At 41.5% G+C, this 23,320-nt stretch overlaps 1 protein-coding gene across 3 annotated transcripts; it reads left to right on the top strand.

The window, feature by feature from the left end:
• Positions 1-180: 180 nt before the first annotated feature.
• On the top strand, positions 181-22,820 carry GTF2H1 (general transcription factor IIH subunit 1). Of its 3 annotated transcripts, none has more exons than XM_082316966.1 (16): positions 181-493; positions 3,407-3,511; positions 4,570-4,738; positions 6,595-6,787; positions 9,176-9,338; positions 11,050-11,143; positions 11,864-12,013; positions 13,081-13,160; positions 14,514-14,644; positions 15,802-15,889; positions 17,212-17,300; positions 18,170-18,287; positions 19,141-19,231; positions 20,676-20,791; positions 21,704-21,796; positions 22,405-22,820. In XM_082316966.1, exons 3-16 carry the CDS (start codon positions 4,585-4,587, stop codon positions 22,489-22,491), a joined length of 1,647 nt encoding a protein of 548 aa, XP_082173092.1. In that variant the 5' UTR covers positions 181-493; positions 3,407-3,511; positions 4,570-4,584; the 3' UTR covers positions 22,492-22,820. The 3 variants fall into 3 exon arrangements, with proteins under 3 accessions (XP_082173092.1, XP_082173090.1, XP_082173091.1); XM_082316964.1 differs by lacking the exon at positions 3,407-3,511 and adding an exon at positions 3,187-3,343; XM_082316965.1 differs by lacking the exon at positions 3,407-3,511 and having other exon boundaries at positions 182-493.
• Positions 22,821-23,320: the final 500 nt, after the last annotated feature.

Here is a 23,320-nt window from a genome sequence, read left to right as displayed (position 1 = left end):
GCGGCGCCGCCGACCTGGGAGCGGAGCAGCCGGGCCGCCGGGGCCGATGGCGGGGGACGAGCGGGGCCCGCGTCCCGCGGGGCCGGGTGACGGCGGGGGACGGGGAGGGCCGGGCGCGGCGGGGGGAGGGGGGGGGCGGCGGCGCTGTTTACCGCCCCGTCACTCCCCCCTCCGCCCGCTCCTGTCATGGCGACGGGGGAGGGGCCGTCACGTGAGCGGGGAGGGGGGCGGGGGGAGCTGGCCCGCCCCACGTGACCGCAGGGGACGCGCCGCGGCGGCCCGTTCCCCTGTCACGTGAGGCGGGCTCCTTCCCCCTCCCCGCCCTCCCAGCGCCCCGCGGCTTGTTCCGGTCACGTGCCCGCCCCCCGCCCGCCCCATGGCCCCAGCGGCGGCGGCGGCCCGACCCCCGTAGCGCCCGCTCCCGCCCCGGGCCCCTCCCGCCGGCAGCGGCCAGCACGCCGGCCCGGAGCAGGCCCCCGCCACCGCCCGCACGGTAAGGAGCCCGCCGGCGCGGGGGACGGGGAGGCGGCGGCGCTGGGCGCTCTGCGTCTGTCTGTCTGTCTCTGTGTGTGTGTGTGTGAGGGGCAGTGGGGCCCGATCCGCCTCCGGGCCGCGCTGTCCCGGCCCCGGCCGTTCCCTCCCGGGCGCGGCGGGGCAGCGCCTGCCGGGGAGCGCTGCGGCGGGCCCGGCGCCGCGCCGGCTCGGCGGGGCGCGCTGCGGTGGTGCCGCCGAGGCCTTTGGCCTCCCGCTCTTCCTGCCCGCTCCCGGCCGCGGCGCCGGCGGCCGTTTAACGGCGGCGGCCTCCTGGCGAGGCCGGGGGTGCCGCGAGGGAAGGCACCGAGAGGCGCGGCGGCAGCCGCCGGTCTGCGCCCCCCGCGGAGGGGGGCGGCGGGAGGATGGCAGCGGCGCGCCCGCGGGGTCGCGGCTGGGGGGCACCGGGCTTCACCCGGGCGCTCGGTCGCGGGCGACAGACAAAGGGTGCCCTCGCACCGCCTTCCTGGGCCGGGGCCGCCTCCCGCCGGGCCCGCCAGCCGCCGGGCAGACCCCGCCAGCGCCCTGCCGGGGCCGTGCGGGCGTCCTCGGGCCCCTTCCGCCGCAGGCAGGAACGCCCCGCGAAGCGCAGGTGGTGGGAGTCGCGGGGGAGGGCCGGGCTGACCCCCCGGGCGGGCTCAGGGGCGCAAACCGTGGGTTCCTTCAGCTCGCTGCCGTGCTTGCCGGTGTCCAAGACAAATGGCTCTCCTTGCGCCTCGCGGTTCTGCTGAGCTGTATTCCTCTGACAGGTCCGCTGCTGCCCTTCGGGGTGCTGCCCTGCCAGCTCCCAGAGCTCCCTGAGCTGTGCGCCGGGGCCCGGCTGCATGCCTGTGCTGCTGTGGCTCGGTCTGGCACCTTAGCGTAGGTATTCCGCTGTCTGCTGCGGAGAGTGGAAACCTAGCAGCGAGGCCTGCACCAAATCTGTCAGAGCTCGCTTGCCAGCCCATACCTACCCTGACCAAGTCAGGATTATTAAAATGTGCAAAGGTTTCCTTTATTTCTGCTCAGAACTCGACAAAACCACACGGGAAGAGACTGGAGTGAAATGCTGGTAATGGAGAGTGTTCAGAACAGGTGTTGTAAGGAACAGGGAAAAGAGGTACCTGGCTGGTTAGGAAGAGTCGCTGCATTAGAGGAAGGATAGCTGTTGTAATTTGACAGTATTTCCAGAAGCCACGTTCACTCCTGCAGAGCTAGGAGGGGAGAGGTTATAGGTGGATAAGCAAACAGGACCTTTTGTTTGTTTGTTTTATGCCAACACTGATGCTTCCTGATAGACCTTGCCAGCTGTAAACTGCAGCTGAAATTAATATCCTTAAGACAGGCTTGATGACAAGTCATACCCCATGGGTTAGGGCTACTGGTTGATCCAAGTGCTTTTCGGAACTATTAACCATCACTTCAAAAGCTCTGCTGCTAGAGAATTTAAAATAAACTGTCTGACCTTCCTATTCTGAAAGATACTTAAACCAGAGAAAGGTCTGTCTTCCAAAATTTGCAGCTGAAGAACGCTACTGCTGCTTCTTTTAGCAGCGGCTTAGAATTATCACATAAAGCTGTAAAATAACAGAATTTCTCTATACGCATGTTGCAGTTCTTGCCCCTTTGAGCAGTAGTGTCATCATCTGCAGTACTGATTCCTGGAAACTTCAGTTGTTAAATATAGAGGTTATGAGATTTGGGCAGGCGTGAATAGATCATTGATGGCTCTCACCTTCTGCGTAGTAAGCCTTAAGTGTCCAAAAAGAAAAGAAAATGACTGGTGTACTCTGTGTGCTCAGCGAGGATGGAGCCTTCCCCTCTGCAGTCGGTAGGAGACCATCCTCATGCTTTTCTCATGCAGCTAGGCGAGATTTCTATTTTAGAATTTTTCCTGTACTTCTTGTAACAAGAAGCCATCTTGTTTTCATTAGTGAAAGACGGTAACTTTCCTAAATCCTGATTATTAATATTTTTTTATTCTTTCTGATGTACTGTTCAAAAGACAGCTCGGGGTTTTCTCCATTTTGGGTAACGCTTACTGTGCTTGTGAGTTGTATCATCCTACTGCCACCATAAATTACTGCATGAAAAAGGAAGCACAGCAATGACATAAATAAGAACAGCAGTGAGCTAGTGTGTTCACCCTCCCAGAAGGTAGAATGAGCCACTCGAGGGATAATTGTGCATTCACAGATTGCACACTGCAGGGTACTGTGCTAGAAGCACCACGGTTGTAAAGGAGAAGTTGCTAGCTGCTGATCGTTTTCTTCCGTAGTTGAAAGACTGGTTGTAGGTGGGTGAAATAGCATGGTATGAGCCTGACTATGGAAATGCTTTCCTTTTTCTTTCTGTTCAGTACAGGTTTAATTCCTTTGCATTCTGTGGCTTTGCCTCTACTGCATTGGATAATAATGACCCTAAAGGACTGTAAAGTAACAAAGGGAGAAAAAAGTCAAAATCCTTAGTTTTGCCTCTGTTGAGGTTTCTAGTCTATTAGAGTCTGTGGCCAGCTGCCTTTTTCCGGTAAGGATAAGGTGCTGATGAGAGACTACAGATCTGCAACAGGAAACTCTACATAAAACGGTAGTGCGAATAGCATTGAAAGAGAATAATGCTGCTGGGGAGGCTGTAATGGATTATGCTAGGAAACGGTCCTGAAATCATGCCATGCAGTTTTCTTTGAGAGAGAAGTATTAGCAGGGCTGCTCTGAATGTGGCACAGCATGTTCTAGTGACTGCTGCAGTGGTGCTGATGTGAAACCCCACGTTCAGCTCAGCATCGCTGAAGTCTTTGGCAAAGCTTCGGATGACTGAAATGAAGGAACGAAGCGTAAGTGCAGAGCCCTTTTGCCATTAAATCTTTCCATTTATTATTTTACTTAACTCGTTTCAGAGATGGGCCTGTAAGACTTTTGCTGAAAAGAATGCTGTGCTACTGTCCAGATTGTCAGAGTAAAATATCCTTTCTTGCTGCTGTTTTTTTAAAGAAAAAAAAAAAGTATGTGAATTTGAATGCTTACAATTATCATTTTGTGATAGCTACTAGTAGCGTGATAGCTGGTACAGGTTGCTGTTTGAAGTTAGATGCAGGCCTCAGCAAATACTCCAGGTATTCTAAAGCACATGAAACGTGCATATCAGCATTTGAAAATACTATTTTACATATCAATAGTAAAGTTTATGATGTACCAAATACAGCAGTTGGACAGACTAAACATTTACAGCAAACATACCAAAGATGTAATTTTTTGATACGTGTAGGACAGTATGTTAATAGAATGTAGTCACACTTGCGGTGTCCTTCGTCTCTTAAGAAATATAAGGCTGTAGGGTGAACCTGTAGAGACGAACGATAGTGACTGCTGGGGAGAAGAATGCAGCAAGTATTGAAAGGCTTGTTGATGTGAGACTGGTGACAAAATTACCATTGTGTTGAAGTAGGTATAACATTGGTCCCTCGGACTTTGGGGGAGAGGGATAGGAAACTGGCCAGCTGGAATCAAGTGTACAAAACATCGTTTGAGCCTTGGGCAAAAAACACCACGATAAGAACAGGAGTGTAACCTTATCTTTAGCACAGAGAACTGAAAATCCATGATTTTTCACATACCTTGTATCCTTCCCTTTTCTGAAATGACTTAACATCTGCCATTCACACTGAAGAAGGGAATTGCTGCCAAATGCCAGAGGAGATTTGGAATTTATGTCAGTGCTTAGCTTCGGTATTCTTCTGAACTTTAAAAACCAGTAAAGGAACATGAAAACAGGAAAATTTGGTTATCAGGTTAAATGTAAGACTTGCGGGTCTTTTACTGGAGCAAAAGCAGCAGCAGCAATATAATTAGATGAATTATTTAGATAGTTGGCAGTATTTTTGTTTAAATAAATTTGCTGATTGCACTGACAGAGGGGAGCATATTTATCTGGAATGTTTCAAAAATGATGTAGGCATTAACGAGTAAATGTGGGTTGTAATACTTTGATATAAATAGGAGTAGCGAAAGAGTTACAGCAAAAATGATTATACTAATCAGCTCAACTGTATGTTTTTAATAGCTCCTTATAGCCACAATGGCAACGTCATCTGAAGAAGTGTTACTGATTGTAAAGAAGGTACGTCAGAAGAAGCAGGATGGAGCTCTCTACCTTATGGCTGAAAGGATAGCATGGGCACCTGAAGGCAAAGACCGATTCACAGTCAGCCATATGTATGCAGACATAAAATGTAAGTGAACACTTCTCCTATTCCAGCTTCAGTAAGCAGTATTTCGATGAATATTTAAATACATCCCAAAGCTTATTTGCCATGAAACATTAGTAGGTAAGTTAGGAAGGCTGCAAGGGTCTGGAGCTTTGACTAGGTTATTCTCTGTAGCAGCAAAGATCAGGACCATGGTGAAGTATCACCAGTTTATTAATGATGCTACTGCAGAACTTCCGTAGTCTTCAGATGCTTACATTATACTGCATTTACTATTAACTTTTGATAAACTTCTGCAATAAATTGAACAGAAAAATAATCTATGCCATATGCTTGTGGAGGGGAAGGGTGGGAGGAGGGTTGAGGAAGAGTATAGGATTTTCAGGGTCTAACACAGAAACTATCTGGCATGTCATCTGTTAAACTATGCATCTAAAGCTGTTTCAATTTTCATATAAAATGAACCTCGCTGTTTTATTTTCATCAAGCAGACCATAGCTTCAGAAGTGCTAGCTTCTGTAGTTTGGCCTAACTGGTAACATTCCAAGTAAGCGTTTGCTATTGCAATAGCAGAGTACTTGCAAGTCAAAACCAAACAGTAAATGTCTATAGCATGCTGCCTTTCTGGCTCCAATTAGTGCTCATATTCCATGTGCTGTAATGCCAAAGAAGGAATAAAAAGGAAGTTGTATGCGTCACTTGGTAAAGGTTTAGTGATTATTGCTGTTTAAAGTCACATACAAGTACTGTAGCATGATCAAAAGTGTGTGATGAATCAGAACTAATACGCTGTTTTCTTAAATATGGATGTGATAAGTCGTTTAAAAAGCTCTGTTCACCTATAATAATCAACTTTGTGAAGGTTTTATTTAGCTATTTACTTACACTTTAGCAGCTTATATTTTAAATATTTACATGTATAGGCATTGAAGTCTTTTTAACTTAGATGAAGTGTGCTCTTTTTTGTCATCTAAAATTAAAAAAAGGGGGGGTATTTGTAAATTTGTAACAGAGGTGATGATTTAGTGGTGACATCTGGTTCCTGTCTCCCACTTGCACTGGAGAAAGGGGTAAGATTCAAAGTTAGGTTAGTGCTATTTGCAGTGCTACACTGAAGTCAGTATAGCACAGCAGTCCATAAATGTAGTTATTCTAGCCGCTGCTCCCTCTGGTTATGAGAAATGAAGCAGGAGTTAGGTTTTTCTTATGAGTCATGAGGGTGTAATAGCACCTTGGAGGCATCGGTGATCGACTTTGCGAGTACTAATGGCTAAATGTGCTTACCACACCAGTTGAAACCAGCATACCTTTGCTGTCAGACATGCTGGTACCCCACCCTGCATCTGCTTTCTTACCACTTTTCTTCTGTGGGAACTGGTCCAGCTGGAAAGACAAAAGGGGGTTACTTTTCAGTGGATCAGTTCCTTGGTTCAGCTTGCTGCACAAACACTAACACTAGTACAAGAAAGGCAGCAGGAAGAAGTGGAAGGGGGGGAATGAGGTTGTTGCCTTTCAGCAGCAGCCTGGATTGGTACCAGGTTGAAGTGTCCAGGTGATGACAATCTAATTTGCAGCAGGTTTCTAATGGAGGATGTGGGGAATGCAAAGATGAATCAGGGCCCCTGAGCAATAGCTGAAGGATACTGAGCAGTAGGCTACTGGTGTCTGTGTCTTGTGTTTTAGAGAGAACAAGGTGCAGGGTTCAGACTAATTTAAGGGGAAGACTGTCTGTTCCACTTTCGTGGCTGGAATTCACACACAGGGTCATGGTATCTAATTGGATGATGAGGATAACTGCTTATAAGCAAATACTCTAGGGAAGAGAGTTTCTTGTATAAGCTTACTGTCTGTTGCTAATTAATACTTTCTGTGTAATCTAGGTCAGAAAATCAGTCCAGAAGGTAAAGCTAAAATTCAGCTTCAGCTAGTATTGCATGCAGGGGACACAACCAACTTTCACTTCTCCAATGAAAGCACAGCAGTAAAGGAGCGAGATGCGGTAAAGGATCTTCTTCAACAACTGTTGCCCAAGTTCAAAAGAAAAGCTAATAAAGAACTTGAGGAGAAGAACAGGTAAAAGGAAAGGAGCCTTAAAGTTTTTTGGTTGTTTGGGTTTTTTTAATTGTTACCTAACTAGAGCATATTCCTGCTAACAGTTGTTGTTATTGCAACATCATTAGTGATATGGCATTTGTTTCCCTAGTAAAAATCTCGCCACTTTCAATTTAGAGGCAGTTCCTTGAGACTTGCATAACTGTAACATGTTGAGACTATACTTGTGTTCTCAGTGACACGTTCTTGAGGTGTAAAGGCAGCCAGCCCGGCTGCCACCCAGTCTTTGTTATCCATGGCTCTGAGATGAAAGCACCCAACTGGCAGTCTGTCTCTTTAGTCCTCTTAAGTATATCTTTATCAGTTAGAAAAGCTGCCTGAAAGACTTTTTTTTTTTTTTTTCTTTTCCAGAAGTTCTCACCTTCCTTGATTTGTGATTTCCTGCCCCCCACTCCCCTCCCTCCCCCCCCCCCCCCCCCCCCCCCCCTGCCATGTAACCTCTTCCCCCTCAAATCTTCTTTCCTCGTGTTTTATATACTCTACTAAACTGCTAGGTATTTTCATGCATCTCGCTTGAGATGCAGTAGTTTGTTATTTGGCATACAGGATGTTTATTCTAAAAAATGTTTTCAGAAGACGTTCAGGCTAAGTCCTTTTCCCAAAAGGGCTTTTAAGATATGCTTCCATTCCTTTAAAATATTTGTGTTAAACCAGTCCTTGTGGCCATAGAGCACCCTTCTCTGCATCTCCCCAGATGAGTTTCACTTCATTGTAGCATCTCTGTGAATCATGTATTTAGTAGCTTCCACTTCCAAAGATTGTTCTAGCTTTGAACTATTAAAGCAAGATTTTTCAAAACATAGGAGCATTGCCTCATTGGGCAGATCAGATCTTTACAAGGAGATTTCTCAGCAGAAGGGCAAGAGCCCTTGTGCTGGAGCTCTGACACAACCAGGATTAACTGGTTCCAGTACTGCAGCGAACACTAGGTTCTTAGAGCAGTGCAGACTGCTTTGGCACTATTACCATACTAGTTTCTTTATGCTCCGTGCCTTATTTTTAACAGTATTAATACTGAGTACGTGGGCAGTCTTAGCTCTGAATTTTTGCATCCTTAAATGGAGTTTTACAGTAGTATGCCATGCAGTATTAAGAACTTTTCGATTTACAGAAAAGCCAGAATCTCTGCACGTGCTTGGTCATAGTCTGTTCTTTTGATGATTAGAAGTCTAAGTCTAGTGATGGGGCTTCATTAGTTTAATATGCAACAGATGAGGCAAAAAAGTTTCAACCTGTTCTGGAAGGGTACTGCATCCAGAGCCCCTGTGGCACTTCTGCCATTTATTGATATGTTGGGGTCGGGTATATACCAAAATGCCAAGTTTGAATGAAATAATTAGACTAACAGACTGCTTCCTGCTGCACTAATTTGTAAGAATCGCCACTAATCCATATCTGTACCAACAAGAAAAACTGGTAAAACCTTGGTGGTTAAAACGTAATAGGGATGTCCTGCCACAGTTTTCACTTCCACCTCATCCTACTTCATTCTTAAAGCAGCTACAGGCTTTTGTTCAGTCCAGATTGCAGTTTATCCATGTTCTTCCCTAGACCACGTACTATGTATTCATAAGATTCCTTTTTTTTTTTTGTTCGCAAATGATCAACACCCTGAGGTACATGCTAAAGATTGTTGAGGTTATCGGCTCATTGTGAACACGCACACACATACATTTCCCTGAAAATAGCCTAGTGGGTTTCAAATTAGGTACACAGCTGTATGAAAAGCTGCTTAAACATGAATTAACTGAAGTTTCAGGTGCATGCATTCTTTGCATTTTGGATAGTAAGGGTGATACTTGATATTTGGATAATAACTTTTGTAAACATTATTCCCTGGTGGAAGTAGTGACACTGAATGTTTCTGTAGCACTTGTGCTGCACGTGATAGTTAAGTGATGAAGATCCTGCTGTCACCAACAGAAACATAAATGAACAAACAACTCAGGGTAATGTGTGTTTTAAGGTATCTTATCCCACACATATTTTGTAATCCGTACCCTTGCACTAGAATGGAGGCGTGCAACTACTGAATTTTAAGATGCAAAGGCATAAGAGCACCACAGAATATTTCGGGAAAAGACGTTAATCCCACATTAACATTTTCTTAGGCATTACTGTTTTCTAGCGTTTAATGCTACTCCTTAAACATTTTTTTAGTCCTTTCTTAAGTCTTTTGAAACAAGTACAGCTATTGAGGTTGGTTGTTTACACAGTCTTGTTAACAAATGCACAGCATTTTGAAAGAAAAGTTGGTTTCTGTTCCTTTTGTGAACTCGTGTTAGTTATGGAAATCCTAGTGATTTATTCTGCAGTCTTTAAATTCTATTCAATACATTCTTTTACCAGAATGCTGCAAGAAGATCCTGTTTTGTTTCAGCTCTATAAAGACCTTGTTGTGAGCCAAGTAATCAGTGCTGAAGAATTCTGGGCCAACCGTTTAAGCCTGAATGCAGGGGATAATTCTGCAGCACCTAGTAAGCAGGATGTGGGCATCTCTGCAGCATTTCTGGTATGTTGAACCTCCAACTTAAAGGATTTTAGAGCAAGCAAATTGGGGAAAGTGAGAGTTCTGCTCATGTACTTTATTCCCATATGCTTTTATGTTGTTCTTTCTTGGTTCCTCGAATTAACATCTCTCCACCTGTTAGTTAGACTATTGCAAGTGTAAAGGAGGAAGAAAAAAAAAAAAAGTAAAGGTTTTACACAAATCTGCAACCTCAAAATTTTGTCAATTTAAGATGCTCGATTTGAACTTTAAATTGACAATAGGCAGATGTTGTTTATACTGCTGCTCTGCCTTCCGTAAAACAGGAATAATGGTGAACTCGGAGTCACTAGATTACAGCGTATTAACTCAGTAAGTTAAAAAGAGTATCTGTTGCAGCATTGACATGCATAAATGAAGCTGCAAAGACTTGCCACACAAAAGGTTTTAGTCCCTCCCCGATTTTTTTAAACCAGTACATACTTTCACCTACTTGAAGGACAACTTATATATCTGAAACCTTGTTTTAGCTCTCTCTTTCCCCAGCTTTCAGTTATGTTACCCATTTGTAGAAACCATGCTTCAGTAATCTCAATGCAGTCTAAAAGTAATCTAGGTACAATCTTCAGATTCCTCCCACAGAGACATGTTTCTACTTCTGCAACAAAATTCATACAGATTATGACTCTTTAGCTGGAATCCCATTTCCACCTTTGTCATGACTGTGCACACATCAAGGGTTTGGGAGGGAAAGATGAGGTGGGAGTTGTCTTATGATGTAGCTGCTGTACAAACATTTGTTTTTTTTCCCCCCTAGAAATACCTGAATCAGTTACCAAATGAAATTGATTGCTCTGATTTCCTGTCTCCCATTATTCTTACATCTTAACATAAAAAAAACCAAACCAACAAACCCAAACCTTCAAAACTGAAGCTTTCTTAAAATAACTGGTTGTGTTTGTGTACTCTGCATTTTTGAAGAAGAAAACTTCAGCTATTTGTGTGTCCTAGTTCAAGTTAAAATAACTATCTGGCTCTGCTCAGAATGAGTGTTTCTCTAGGAAGAAGGTGGTACAAAAACTAGAATTTCGGTGTACAGGAAGAAAAGGCAGCAGCATACACAACCATGTACTTTTTCCTGCTACTGAGAACTGGACTTGCACTTGCTTGCTCCAGAGTTTCCTAAAGAGATCGCTGAGATCTAACTTGCAAGTTCTGACTAAGGCTTACTCTCAATTTTTAAATTCAATGTTATTTATCAGTTATACTGAGATGCTTTTAGTGTATAAGGAAATAAGGTGTAAGAGCCATAAATCCTTTTTTGTCACTTCCTTATCATCACTGATTATTCACTAGCTGAATTGTTGCATGAACAACAAAAGATTAGGCATATACAGTAAACATGCCTATTTTTACTTTGAAACAAGGATATATTAAACTAAGCATACCTTCTTTTGACTGATGGAGTGGTCTTTGCTTTTCATTTCCTAAAGCTTACAGTCTGCTTGTTGAATCATCCCTTAAGTGGCAAGTATAATAAAGTAATTAATGCATGCTTTTTTATTTCTCATTCTAAAAATACCTATTTATGATCAAATATGCTATGGATTATTGGAGGAAGAAGATTATTTTATCTGCAGCAGAATTTGATTGCAAGATGCCGGTTTTTTCCTTCTCCAGTTACAGAAGGCGTTCAGACATGACTCTTTTTTCCTCCCTGTATGCTTTTCCTTAGGCTGATGTACGGCCTCAAACAGATGGCTGCAATGGTCTGAGGTATAATTTGACTTCAGATATCATTGAATCCATATTTCGAACATATCCTGCAGGTAAGAATAGTGCTTTACGTAACAAATACATGCATTTAAGATTTGGTTTTTACTATCTTACTGTGGGAAAACTAGAATGTTAGTCTGAGCCTGGAAGCATAAAGGACCATATCTTTGGTCTTTTGGATGATTTTCCCTGCCTCGTTTGCGGGATGGGAAGAAGCATGTGTTAAAACATGCTTTTGAAATGAAAACTTGATTTTGTGAAATGAAAACATTTTAACTTGTTGTGCTGACTTTTTTTTTTGTAAATTGTAAGTAGGTATTTGGTTCCCATGATACTCTCCTACTCAGCATTTCAATTAATTGTTATTTTTCATGAAATCACCTTTGGGAGGAAAAGAATCTGCTTTCCATCATTCCCCTGCACTATATTGAATGCTGACACTGGTTCATTTTGGCCCCAGGTTAAAAAGCCTAGATCCATTCCGAGAATAACTAGAACTCTGGCAAATCAGACTTCTTATGTGCGTGCAATTCAAATTAGAGTATTCAAACCACTGTTACATGCGTTTCTTTTCAAAGCATTAGCTAGCATTGCAGGGCATAAAAGAGTACCTGTTTGCTCATGCTTAACTACTGCATTCCCTTACATTTTAATTGGCATGAATGAAGGCAGCATTAGACAGAAAGCAAGGAAGCAAGCAAGGAAATTCTAACATAAAATACCATGTTAAGATTTACGGAACAGTTTGTAATCATTATGTTTTTTGTTCACAGTAAAAATGAAATATGCAGAAAATGTTCCACATAACATGACCGAGAGGGAATTCTGGACACGATTTTTTCAGTCTCATTATTTCCATCGGGACAGGCTCAATACAGGCTCAAAAGACCTCTTTGCGGAATGTGCCAAACTGGATGAAAAAGGTAAGCTTTTTGACTTTCTGCAGTAGGCTGCTACAGTCTTGGCTATATCATAGAGCACAAAACTCAATAGGTATATCTAGTAAACCTAGCACAGATGAAGTCAAAAGGTTTTTTTATGTCTGTTTACTGGTATCTTGTTTGTCAAACCGTAAAGTAAAAGCTACAGATTGTCATTGAAAGTTAGCTGTCGTTTTGCTATTCTTACCATGTTTGATAGTGCATTTCTTGAAATAAATTCGCCTTTGGAAAGTGGTAGCACTAGAAATACTCTTTATTACTACTCATGCAGCAGTAAATCTGCAATAAATTCCATATTATGCTGTAATGCTAGATTGATTATGCTCTGCCATCAGTTACTATGGAATAATTTTTTTTACAATAAGCTTCATTTTGTGGTATGTTCACAATTTATAACAGGTATAGCTTTTATTATAGATTAGTTTTTAGTAATAAACAAATATGGATCCTGTTTAAGATTTTCTGGAGGAGTTGCTGTCAGACTTTTTAATGTGAAATCTTAAAATATTATCTGACTTGTTTTTATTGAACTTTTGAGGTAAGTTTGTGATGATACAGAAATGTGGAGAGTTGAGATCACTTAACACCATTCCTTAACGCACATTCTGAGTAATGAAAGCATTTGAAAGCCACAACCCTTCACAAATAAAAGCTATTACCAGATATAAATTACCTTTCTACCCAAGAGGGCAGCAAACCAGTGCTGAAATTAAAAGAACACACAATTAAAGCTTCCCAGTTCCCACTAATACAACTAATATAACTGCATCTTCAGTTTTGTTTTTCTTTTTACCAGTGTTTGGTGATGTGTAGAAGTTGATTAAAAACGGCACTAATTAGTAGGACAATCTTTTACAATAACTTTCCAAGTTTATTGTTTATTTTAAATGGAACTTTTGAAAGGGTTGAAAGTTTTAGTCCCAGTGATACATGGGCATCTGCAGAACCTTTGTCTTCTCCTTTTAAAGGTTAAATATAATTAATAATCCCACAATTATTTCTATTTGTTTAGATACAGTTTTTCATGTTTTTTTCTTTGTTTCATACAGGGTTAAAAACAATGGTGTCTCAAGGAGTAAAAAACCCTCTGATAGATTTAACAGCTTTGGAAGATAAAACATTAGACGAAGTAAGTAGTTGGGAAAAAAAAAACCAAGCAAACAAAGACACAAACAAAAAAACCCACAAAGACAAACCACCCCTGCCCTTAGTTTCATTTCAGGAGAAAGCGGGTCCTTCTGTTAAAAAAAACTACAAATGCTAATTCTAAAACACATCACTTACTAGGCTGCTGCAATAGTTGGGTAGTGAACATTTATACAGTTGTATTTGTGTAAAGAAATGGAGACTGTGCCCATGGACCTGTATGTCTGCCTTAGTGTGCTGGGTATAAAAGCAGGACTTCCCTTTTTTAAAGAATTACTATTTCACTTGGATGGCTTTTTTGTCTACAGTGTCTAAAAGTGTCTGACTTTTAGAAGCTGTGACAATGTACAGAAGAGTAGCACAAAACAGGAAAAAGTCTTTGCATTTGTTCGCACTTTGAACATTGCTATTTGTTTGATTCAGCCTAATTTTAAGGACGCTTTATACAGTTTTCTTTATTTAGCTTTAAATACCGTGTTTTGCTAAAAATATGACTAACTTGAACTATTACCTGCCTCCAAGTACAAACTAAAACAATTGTTGTAAGTGGTGTACCATAATGTGAAATAACTTAAAGATGCACTCTTCTGCAGTTGATGTAACTTAAACTTTTGAGTTATGATTAATAATGATGCTGCGTTTCTAAGTTGTTTTTTTTCGTGTGTGTTTAAGAGTTGCACAAAGCTACCACTCTGAAACTGGACTAGGAGTTTAGGATAGGTCTGTTGGAAGTGCTATGCAAACTGTGCTGGTTTGCTTTTGAGGCTGGTTGACTGCAAGCATGAAACTGCGCATGGGGTAAAGTGAGTTGCCTTCAGCCACCTGGTAACTGGGGAACACTGCCAACATTAAGGCTTGAGGTTTTTTGAATTCCTAGTGGTGTCACATCCTCCTGACAGGTGTCATTTAGCCTGTGGGCTGCTGGTGTCCCACAGGATGTTAAAAAGAGGTCAGTAAAACAATTGCTAGCTCTTACTTGCCGTCAATGCCTGTCTGTTTCATACAGGTGATCCTTAAATTTTTTTTTAAGGTAGTTCTGTTTTTACTTATAACAGATCATGCTCTTATAAAAATATCTGTTGAAGATTATTTTTTTTTCTTCTCTCAGACACCTCTAAACTGCCAAGTGTTAGCAGAATAAAATAGTCTATGGAGACTTTTCAAAGTACATGAAGCGATGGTGGGGGGAAGGCAGGAAAATACTGCTTCAGATGATGGTGTGGTATCACTCAGTAAAGTTCAGAGGAGGTGGCATGCAGGCTTCCTGACTCAATGGAAAACAGAATCGTCCTTCTGGTTTTGGGACAGGAGGTAGCTAATGTTGTTTTCTTTGTAGGGCTATGGTGTTGCTCCGGTGGCCTCTACATCAAATGCCTCAAAATCCGCTAGAGAAAGTAGCAATGCTGCCATTATAAAACGCTTTAATCATCATAGTGCCATGGTCCTTGCAGCTGGCCTCAGGAAACAGTAAGTTTCAATGTGGTATAGAAGCTTTTTTGTAACAAATTTTAAGGAATTTCCAAAATGAAAATACACCTTCAGTTACTCATCCAACCTTTTCTTTTCATTTTTATGAATGAAGTATTTTGCTCTAGAAATTAAAATACCTTTAGGTTCCATTTTACTTTTATAAAGTTTTTCAGAGCTGTCTGAGATGACAAATGCTATTTTTAGCTGAGTTGTTATCATACAAAGCAGATTAAAAAGGGAAGGATGTTTCTGCCTTGGTTCTCTCGCCCTGGTGAAGGCTGCAGAAGTAGTATTCTGTTTGCTGTGCAGAGGTGAGGTCTGGTGCAGGGAGTTCCTATTGCCTGCTTTCCAGGAGCAGGCCTGCTGGGGCTTCCTGCAGTGGGGTGCATGGACGCAAGTAAATGAGGAAGCAAAAGAACAGTGTGGCATGGGTGGATCAGGTGAAAGATTCCTCCAGTGCAGTACCCTGCCCCGACCAAAAAAAAAATGTATCAGCTGGTGATGTATATTTACAGTAAACTTCACAAATGAAACTTCTTAACACGCGTGAAATGGGTTTGATGTGAAGCCTGCTTTACAGCTGGTCTAGAGACAACCACTCTACCCAAATCCTACAGACCTTACCTGTGAGAGATCTTAATTAAATACTTTCTTCTGTGTAGCTGTGCTCCCTCGTGTTCTGTCTTGCACAAACTGAACAGTGGACCTTAAAGAATCTCTTCTGGGTAATGTGTCTTTCTGTTTCCCAGTTCAGAAAGAACAATAGCTCTCATTCTGAAACAGTAGTGTCTCAGGGCTCCAATAGCTCTGCTAATACCTGCTTGACATAAGTGTGTATGCAAAGGGTTTCTCATTTAGGCGTGACTTTACTGTGTCTCATTTGCATTGTGGGCATGCTACTTTTTCTGAAGAGAGGGAGAAGCACCCTCCCCCGCTGTTGAATTTCCCCCTTGACAAACAGGGTTATTTGAGGTGTTGGTTCCTTCTATCTAGATCAACTTCTAGAAATGAAGACATAAGGGGAAAAAAGTTGATACACAGTATGTGAACATGCATATAAAATTTTTGAAACAGATGTATTTACTTTGTCTCTAGCTTGTATCTTAAGTTTCCTGTGAGGTGAATTCTTCTTAATGCTGTTTCTCTATTTTAAGAGAAGCACAAAATGACCATTACAGTGAGACCAGCAGTACGGATGGAAACTCCAGGGATTCAGATTTCTTTCAACCACCAATGAAAAAGGTATAAAGTGAGCTGATGCAATTCCAATTAAATGGAGCTGGAAGCTCTGTCTCTCAAAAGATTGCTGAAGGTTCCTTACTTGTTTTATGATGCATCTGAAGTGATACTTATTTAGCTTTGCTTAGAAGTATATAGAATAAGAACCTCAGGGCTTGTAAGAAGCTTTGTACGTCTGTTAGTAAACACAAATAAATTACACTTTGAAGTATTGTTCTGTTCATCTCTTCAGTAGTGCCCAATGAAAGTAAAAATTTTCCAACGTGCTTCTGATTGGACCCAGAAATCTGGTTCTTTCCATTCCGTGCAGTTCTATTTTTGCCCTTCTGGCTTCCCCCCCGCCTCACCCCCCAAATGCCTGAAAACTCCTAGAGAACATCCATCTGAAAGGGATATTGGTGTTCAAGCACCAATATTAACCTGTCAGGTATATTATTTGTACAGGCAATGATTAAACTGGCACCTGGCAGCCTTCAACTTAAGGTCAGAAGCTGAAGTGAAGTTAAACTGGAAGCGTAGTGATGCCTGTTTCACTGAAATACAGGACTACAGCCTGTTTTAGACTAACTATAGCAGCTCACAAAGTAGAAGAGAGTACTGTAATTGCTACAAAACTGAATTGTATACTCTTGCTAGTGTTGACAGCCTAAATAGAAAATGCCAAGGGGGACTCAAAACCTGTGTGTATTGTGAAAAAAGGTTGTGGAAGATGTGTTAAATGTTGAGGTAGTCAACAGCTTTGACTTTCCTGAAAGCTGCAGTTTTTACTGGGAAGTAGACAATATACCAGGACTAGAATAAATGTGATAAAAAGAGGAGTGAAAGAATAGCATGAGTAGGAGACTTCAAAAGTAGTTCTCTCATTGCACAAATCTGATATCACTGTGCTGTTACCTCTCACCGCTAATGCTGTAGCTCTACTGTCACCAAATTGCTTGGGTAACTATTATGGTTTTAGTCTTACACTCTTGTATGCCAGCCATTAAATCATTACTATTTCTGCTAATCTGGAAATAGATGGACATAAATAGAGAGCACAAAGAATGATCGATGTATAGCAGAGCACTTTTTGGAAGTGGCAGGGACTGCAAGTTTTGGCCAGAATCTGCAGAAAAAGTGGTAGCGCCAAGACTTACAAATTGCACACTTTAAATAATATTGGGCACTGCTCCCTCTGGAGGGTAGACATGAACCATTCCACACTTTCATTTTCTTTAAGGTTTTAGTAACCCTTCTGCTCAAACTCAGTGAACTGGAAAAAAAGCACTAGATGCATCAAATTGTGTCCTCATTAGTAATGTGTATAATTGTTTGGCTCATTTTAGGTGAAACTGCAGGAGTCCATTGAATATGAAGATTTAGCAAAGAATAATAGCATTAAAACTATTGCACTAAACTTAAAGAAGTCTGATAGGTAAGTTAACAAAATATGCATGGCTATTTCAGCATATTTGATCTAGCAGGTCTCTCATCACAGCCTGCACAGAGTTAGCTGATTTAGTCTCTACTGTGCCACACTCAAGTGTGTTTAGGCTAAGTTTAGGAACCTCATATGAACTCCTGCATAAACCAACTTCCAAGTAATTCCCACTTAAATTTGTATTTTGATTTCATCTTCCTTTTCAGCAAGTCTCTCTAAGCCTACTTGAAGGGCTTTGACATGCAATATCTGTGAAAATCTAACAGACCTGTATTCACAGTTCAGCACTTTGTTGCAGCTTACAGTGGAAAAATGTATGTTACATGTGAAAATATATACGATTCCAAGGAAAATCCACTCCCATGCAAAGAAAGTGCAGTCGGGATAGTTTGGACTGCTCACAGGTCTAGTATTTTTCTAGTAATAGTCCTCTTGTTTTCTAGACTTTTGAGTTCGAGAACCATAGATGTAACTTCAGAAAATAAGTGATACCACAGGAAAGAGAACAGGTCCAAATGTACACCTAACTTCATTTAGCTTAGTTTCAATCGAAAGTGGTGTGAATTCCTCCATTCTAATGACATTCCCAGAACTAGGTGGCACAGATAGCTTGTCATTAGCAAAATGATGCTCGCAGATTCAACGATAGAAGCTCTTCTCTTATTTTGCTGCCACACCATCCCAAACCCAACCTCTTCCCATGTGGCAACGTATTTTAGTTTGTCAATAAATAAGATTTAGATAGTAGCATCAACAGTTGCAAAGCATCTGAAATTGGAAACATTGGAAGAACTGTCCACTGAGTTTGGCCTCTGTTCTACCAACACTCCTACTAATACACTTTTCTCTTTCTCACCTCACAGGTATTATCATGGTCCAACTCCAATTCAATCACAGCAATATGCAACCAGTCAGGATATAATTAATTCTTTTCATAGTATTAGGCAAGAAATGGAAGCATATGTACCCAAACTAACTCAGGTATGGAAGAATACTCCAAAAAATTCCCTTCTTGATGTTAGCATCTTGCTTTCTATATAATTTTGTGTCTCGTGTCTACTGGAATTTTAATTTTTCAGGGTAAACATGATTATCTCCAATAGTTTTATATTATTCAATTTATTTTAAAACTTTAAGCGATACCTTTTGAGCTATTGTGTTTAAAATCTAAACAATAGGAAACTGAGTCATTGCTGATATTCAGAGTTATATTCTGCTGTTACCACATTCTTTTGAGGAAATGGTAAAGGTATAAAGTAGTAAAGCAGGACAGTCAGGCAACATGAAGTACAGGCCAATATTATTGATCCCACCTCCTGAAATTTAGGATGTAATGGTTTTAAGAGGTCATAGTAAGCAGGCTTATAACTGAATGGGTCTTTAGCTCCTAAATACACTTAGGTAGGATGTAGATCTCGCTGTGGGCTGCACAGCAGCTCTGTCCTGGCAACTGGAGGGCAGCATAGCCATGTAGCCAATCTCCCCAGCCAGTATCTGAGCTTCCTCTGTTAGCAAACCCAGATTTGGCCCTAAGGAAAGCAGCCGCAACTGTGAATGTGTCACATTCCTGTTTAGTAATTCTCTGTCTCAGAGCCAGTTCGCATACTAGGTAAGGGAAAGGGTTGTTTATCCATAATTAATTGGAGAGCTTTCACTGAAAACATGAGCTATAGCACTTAAAGGTGCTGTGTCTGATTCTGGAGAAGAGCAGACTCTTCATCAGAGCTTTGATTGCTCAACTGTATCTTTGCCATTGGGGTTCAAATACAACTTATTTAAAAAAGATTTTGTTGGAAAAAGTGATCTGAAATATTTGTTCCCTCTGTCCCTTCAGGTTCTTTCAAGTGGTGATGCTACTAGCACTATTGCAGTCCTGTCACCTGGAGGAGCACTTATGCAGGGTGGAACACAGCAAGCCATAAACCGTAAGGATTTAGGATGTGTAATACTGTAATCGTATCTTACTGCATTGTACAGCAGTACCTGGCTTGCTGTTTCGTCTGCCTCTTAGAATATGTTACAGTGATAAAGGAAATGATGGAAACATGTAACTGGAGTAGTACTGGGTTGCAGCAACAAAACAAAAGCAACAACTCAGCCACACCATGAGGGTGGCACTGGCTACACCAGTGCTGAGGCAAGTGAATGAGAGAATTTTAGAGAGCAAGTAATGAAGGATGCACTTGATACTAAGTCCTCTTACAGATAATAGGTTTTGCTTGTTCAGCATTTCTCTCTTCTGATAATTTTTTGCCTGGATTTTAGAAAATAAAGGCATACTGTGGGAAAGCTCTAAGGAGGCAAGGGCTAGGTAATTGTCTGGAACTGGGTTTTCTGCAGCCTGCATTTAAGATCCACAGCTTGCTGTGAAAAAGGACAGCTTTCTTGTAGACTGCAAGGGCAAAATAGATAAGCCCTCTTTCTCACATCTCCATTCAACCACCCCTTTCCCTTTTGTCATGTTCCTGCCAGTTTGAGTTCCTTTCTCTTTAGTCTCACAGCAGATGAATCCCTATTCTCACAAGACAGGGTTTATAACAGTTTTCCAGTTTAACTTGTGTTACTTGGTCTGAAGAGCAGCAGAAACTAATTCAGACAGCTGAAAAAGCAAGTATGAGTTCTTTACGGTACTGAAAGAAAAGGAGTCGGCAAGCAGTAGTGAGGCTTTCTTACCCATCCCAGTTGGCATACTGCATGACACACTCCATTTCTTTGAGCCTGAGCACCACTTTTTTTTTTTAATAAACAGCCTTATCCTAGAGTTTGCTGTTCACTGTTCAGTTCACTGGGCTCCTGTCATCCTCAATGACAGCTTGTGCTTTTTGTCTGTTTTTTATGATTGTGGTTCCTTCCCTGTCCTTGCATCCTGTTGCTCGCTCTTCTTTAAGAGTATTTGGGATACAGTTCCTCATTCCTGCCTGGATTTTTCATCTTCCACATGCTGTGACCATATTCTCATTGTCAACGTAAGAGAGAAGGAAAAGCTTGCAGTATCTGCCACACAGTATTTGGCACTGTGCTGTGAAGAGAACAGGGTGCTGGTCCCAGAAACAGTACTGCCACACTGTCAGATCAATACAAATACACTGCTTCTAATCCTGGATTAAGTTTGGTGTCCATTCTTTACCTGGCATAGCTCTCCCTATATAATATACAAGCTTCCAAGTATATAGCCATAAATAGCGGCTGACCCAATCTAATACTGCTGATAGTCCTACTTCAGGTGTGAGACACCCCAGCGTTCCTTCCCAGCCAACATTTCTGGATTCTAGTAGAAATATATATTGCTGAACTCCTTTGTTAGCCTTACATTCTCATTTTTCATATGACAGTTTTGAGTGACGTGACAAAATCTTTTTCCTGTTGCAGAGATGGTGCCAAATGACGTTCAGTCTGAACTAAAACACTTGTACGTGGCAGTAGGGGAACTGCTACGACACTTCTGGTCCTGCTTTCCTGTTAACACGCCATTCCTAGAAGAAAAGGTAAGGCGGAGCTTCCTAGTGTGGCCCTGGTTATGATGTGGCCAGATCGTGTATTAGAATGACTGTCATTAACTTGAAGTGTAGAACTTATACACATGCTTTAAATCAGTGCAGCACTAGAACTGAAGATCACAAAATAATGTAAAACATTACTTTTTTCAGCAATTCTGCTGGTGCTATTGGTTAAAATCATCCTTGTCCCTGCATGCCTGTTAGCACCCTTCAGGAGCAGTTGCTGTAGGCTAGTTTCAAACAGAATGGTCAGCTGTATTCCAGCTGCAGATTTCTCATTGCCCATTTAAAACACACAAGCTAAAGCCCCACCCTTCCTGATCTCTTAGACTTAACCTCTGTAGTGATAGTGACAAGAAATATTTCCTTATTCTTCTATCCATTGCAAAATCACTCGGTCATAGCTTCAAAACACACTGCTTTTTAGAACAAAGTTGCCTTCAAGAAGACATGTCTATCTACAAGTAGGTATATGATTGTAACCATTTTTCTGTTGCTTTTGTTTCTTTCGACCTCACGTGGATCACAAAGATAAAAAATTGCATTCAGATATGTTGGATTTGCTGCTGCAAAACGTGGCCTGAAAATCCATGGTACAGTCTTTGCTTGAAGCAAAAAAAGATGTTTTTGTGAATATCTTATCTTTAGTATTTACGGACAAAGTAAAAATTACCACAGTGGCACAGTGCACTTTCAGTCATATTGCACTTGCCTCAAAAATAAATACGTGCTCAAGAATTGTTGGGGACTGATATTTTAGTAACTTTTCTTCCTCAAACTCTACATACTTAAAGTAGCCCCCAGAATTAGTTACAAGGTGTTTTGTTGGAGAACAATTTGTTTAGGGAAATTAAGCTTCTGTGCAAGTGATTATAATACTGGTTTCTGTCTCTCTCTTAGGTTGTGAAAATGAGGAGCAACTTGGAAAGATTTCAGGTTACAAAGCTCTGCCCATTCCAAGAAAAGATTCGGAGACAGTATTTAAGCACAAATGTAAGGAGAAAATACTCTTTAATTATGTGGGTGCATATTAATAATTTGAATGGTAATTATCAGAGGATGGGTAGCTTTGTTACTTCTTATCCTAGGGCATTTTAAGTTTTTTGTTAACTAGGAAATGGACAGAGGGGAATTGGGTACACAGTTAAGCATGTCTTCTCTCCCTGTATAACTTGCTGAATAATACCAGAAACTGTCAAGAACTATAACTTGAAATTACCCAAGTGAGACAACAAAAATGGGAAGTCGTGTTTCATTTTTCACTTCCACCGTGAAGCAGAACTTTAGCAGCCTCAAAACTGTCTCCCACCACATCAGACTTGAAGTGGTCACAGCCTAAATACTGGAACAGACGGCACAATCAGGTGTCGCTTCCCTGTGACCTTCTCAGCTTAGTAGCTCTCTGAACTGCTCCCTCTACAGGTACTTTGCAATAGAGCCTCAAGGTCCCTTCTCTCTTGATCTGTCATACCTCTTCGATTTTAGTGAGGTTACTCTTAGTGAATAAAAGGAAGAATCCAACTGAGTATCTGATCAAAGGGAGGGGAGGGGATCTGTTTTCCAGTAGCTGGGACATTTGGTTTTCCCTCTTAATGTTTCAGTTGATAAGTCATATAGAAGAGATGCTGCAGACGGCCTACAATAAGTTCCATACGTGGCAGTCCCGGCGCATGCTGAAGAAGACGTGAAAATGCATGCTGTGCAGGTTTGAGAGCAAAATCTGCAATAGGTATAGGAGTACAACCTAGCATATGTGCAGATCTTATAGTTGTTGCGGGAAGACCTGCAAGCTGTGGACTTCTGGAAACGATGCTAACTGAACTTGCACATTTTTGAAAAAGAACTGAGATTAAACTTGAAAACTAGGGAGAAAAACAAGGAAGAACCAAAACAGAAGAGCTGAGGCGCAAAAATATTTAAAAGACACTGTTTACTGCAGTTACTCAGGAACTGCTTTTGATTTGCCTAAAGAGCTGCTTTCAGAAATAAAAAATTTAAAGAGGGTGTATTAATAAAATCTGTTTTTCTGTCGAATTTTTTTTTTTAAGACGTGTATGGCACAGGGTAGAAGTCAAAAGTTTTTCTTCACTGGATTCTGACATTTTATTGAATTCTGTTTGTACTTTCTGCAACAGTTTAACAATGATATTTTAAAAAATAGCTGAGACTGGTTTTGCTTCAGACATCTGGGAGAGCGTAGCTGTCAGAAGACAAGCTTCTGCCATATGTTTCCCCACCAATTGGAAGCAAGAGACATTGCACTGAAAGCTGTTTATGGTCTGGGGTCGCTAAAGGCACATGGGGGCAAACTTTTGCCTGAAGTCGTGGATTTTTATGCAGAATTTTTTCAGCCATCAGTTTTGCATGTTTTCCTTTGAGTGCAAGTGTGTGCTACTGCAGTCTTTTTTTTTTAAGGTGGCATTTGTTCTGAGGAGAGAATGCATTTTTAAAAATGAAGTTAAATAAAGTTTCTTACAAAAGAAGTCATTTATTTTCAATTGTTAGACATTTTTTATT

Source organism: Platalea leucorodia (genome assembly GCF_965183815.1).
Source record: "Platalea leucorodia genome assembly, chromosome: 7".
Classification (NCBI taxonomy): domain Eukaryota; kingdom Metazoa; phylum Chordata; class Aves; order Pelecaniformes; family Threskiornithidae; genus Platalea; species Platalea leucorodia.
Note: the sequence above shows the minus strand (reverse complement) of the source record. Positions and strands in the feature narration are given on the sequence as shown.

Excerpts from the sequence above, each read along its gene's own strand:
- GTF2H1 (XM_082316964.1), top strand. The coding sequence starts at position 3,320 with ATGACTGAAATGAAGGAACGAAGC. Across the intron at positions 6,788-9,175 it reads GAACTTGAGGAGAAGAACAG|AATGCTGCAAGAAGATCCTG; the intron begins GTAAAAGGAAAG and ends TTCTTTTACCAG. Across the intron at positions 13,161-14,513 it reads AAGATAAAACATTAGACGAA|GGCTATGGTGTTGCTCCGGT; the intron begins GTAAGTAGTTGG and ends TTTTCTTTGTAG.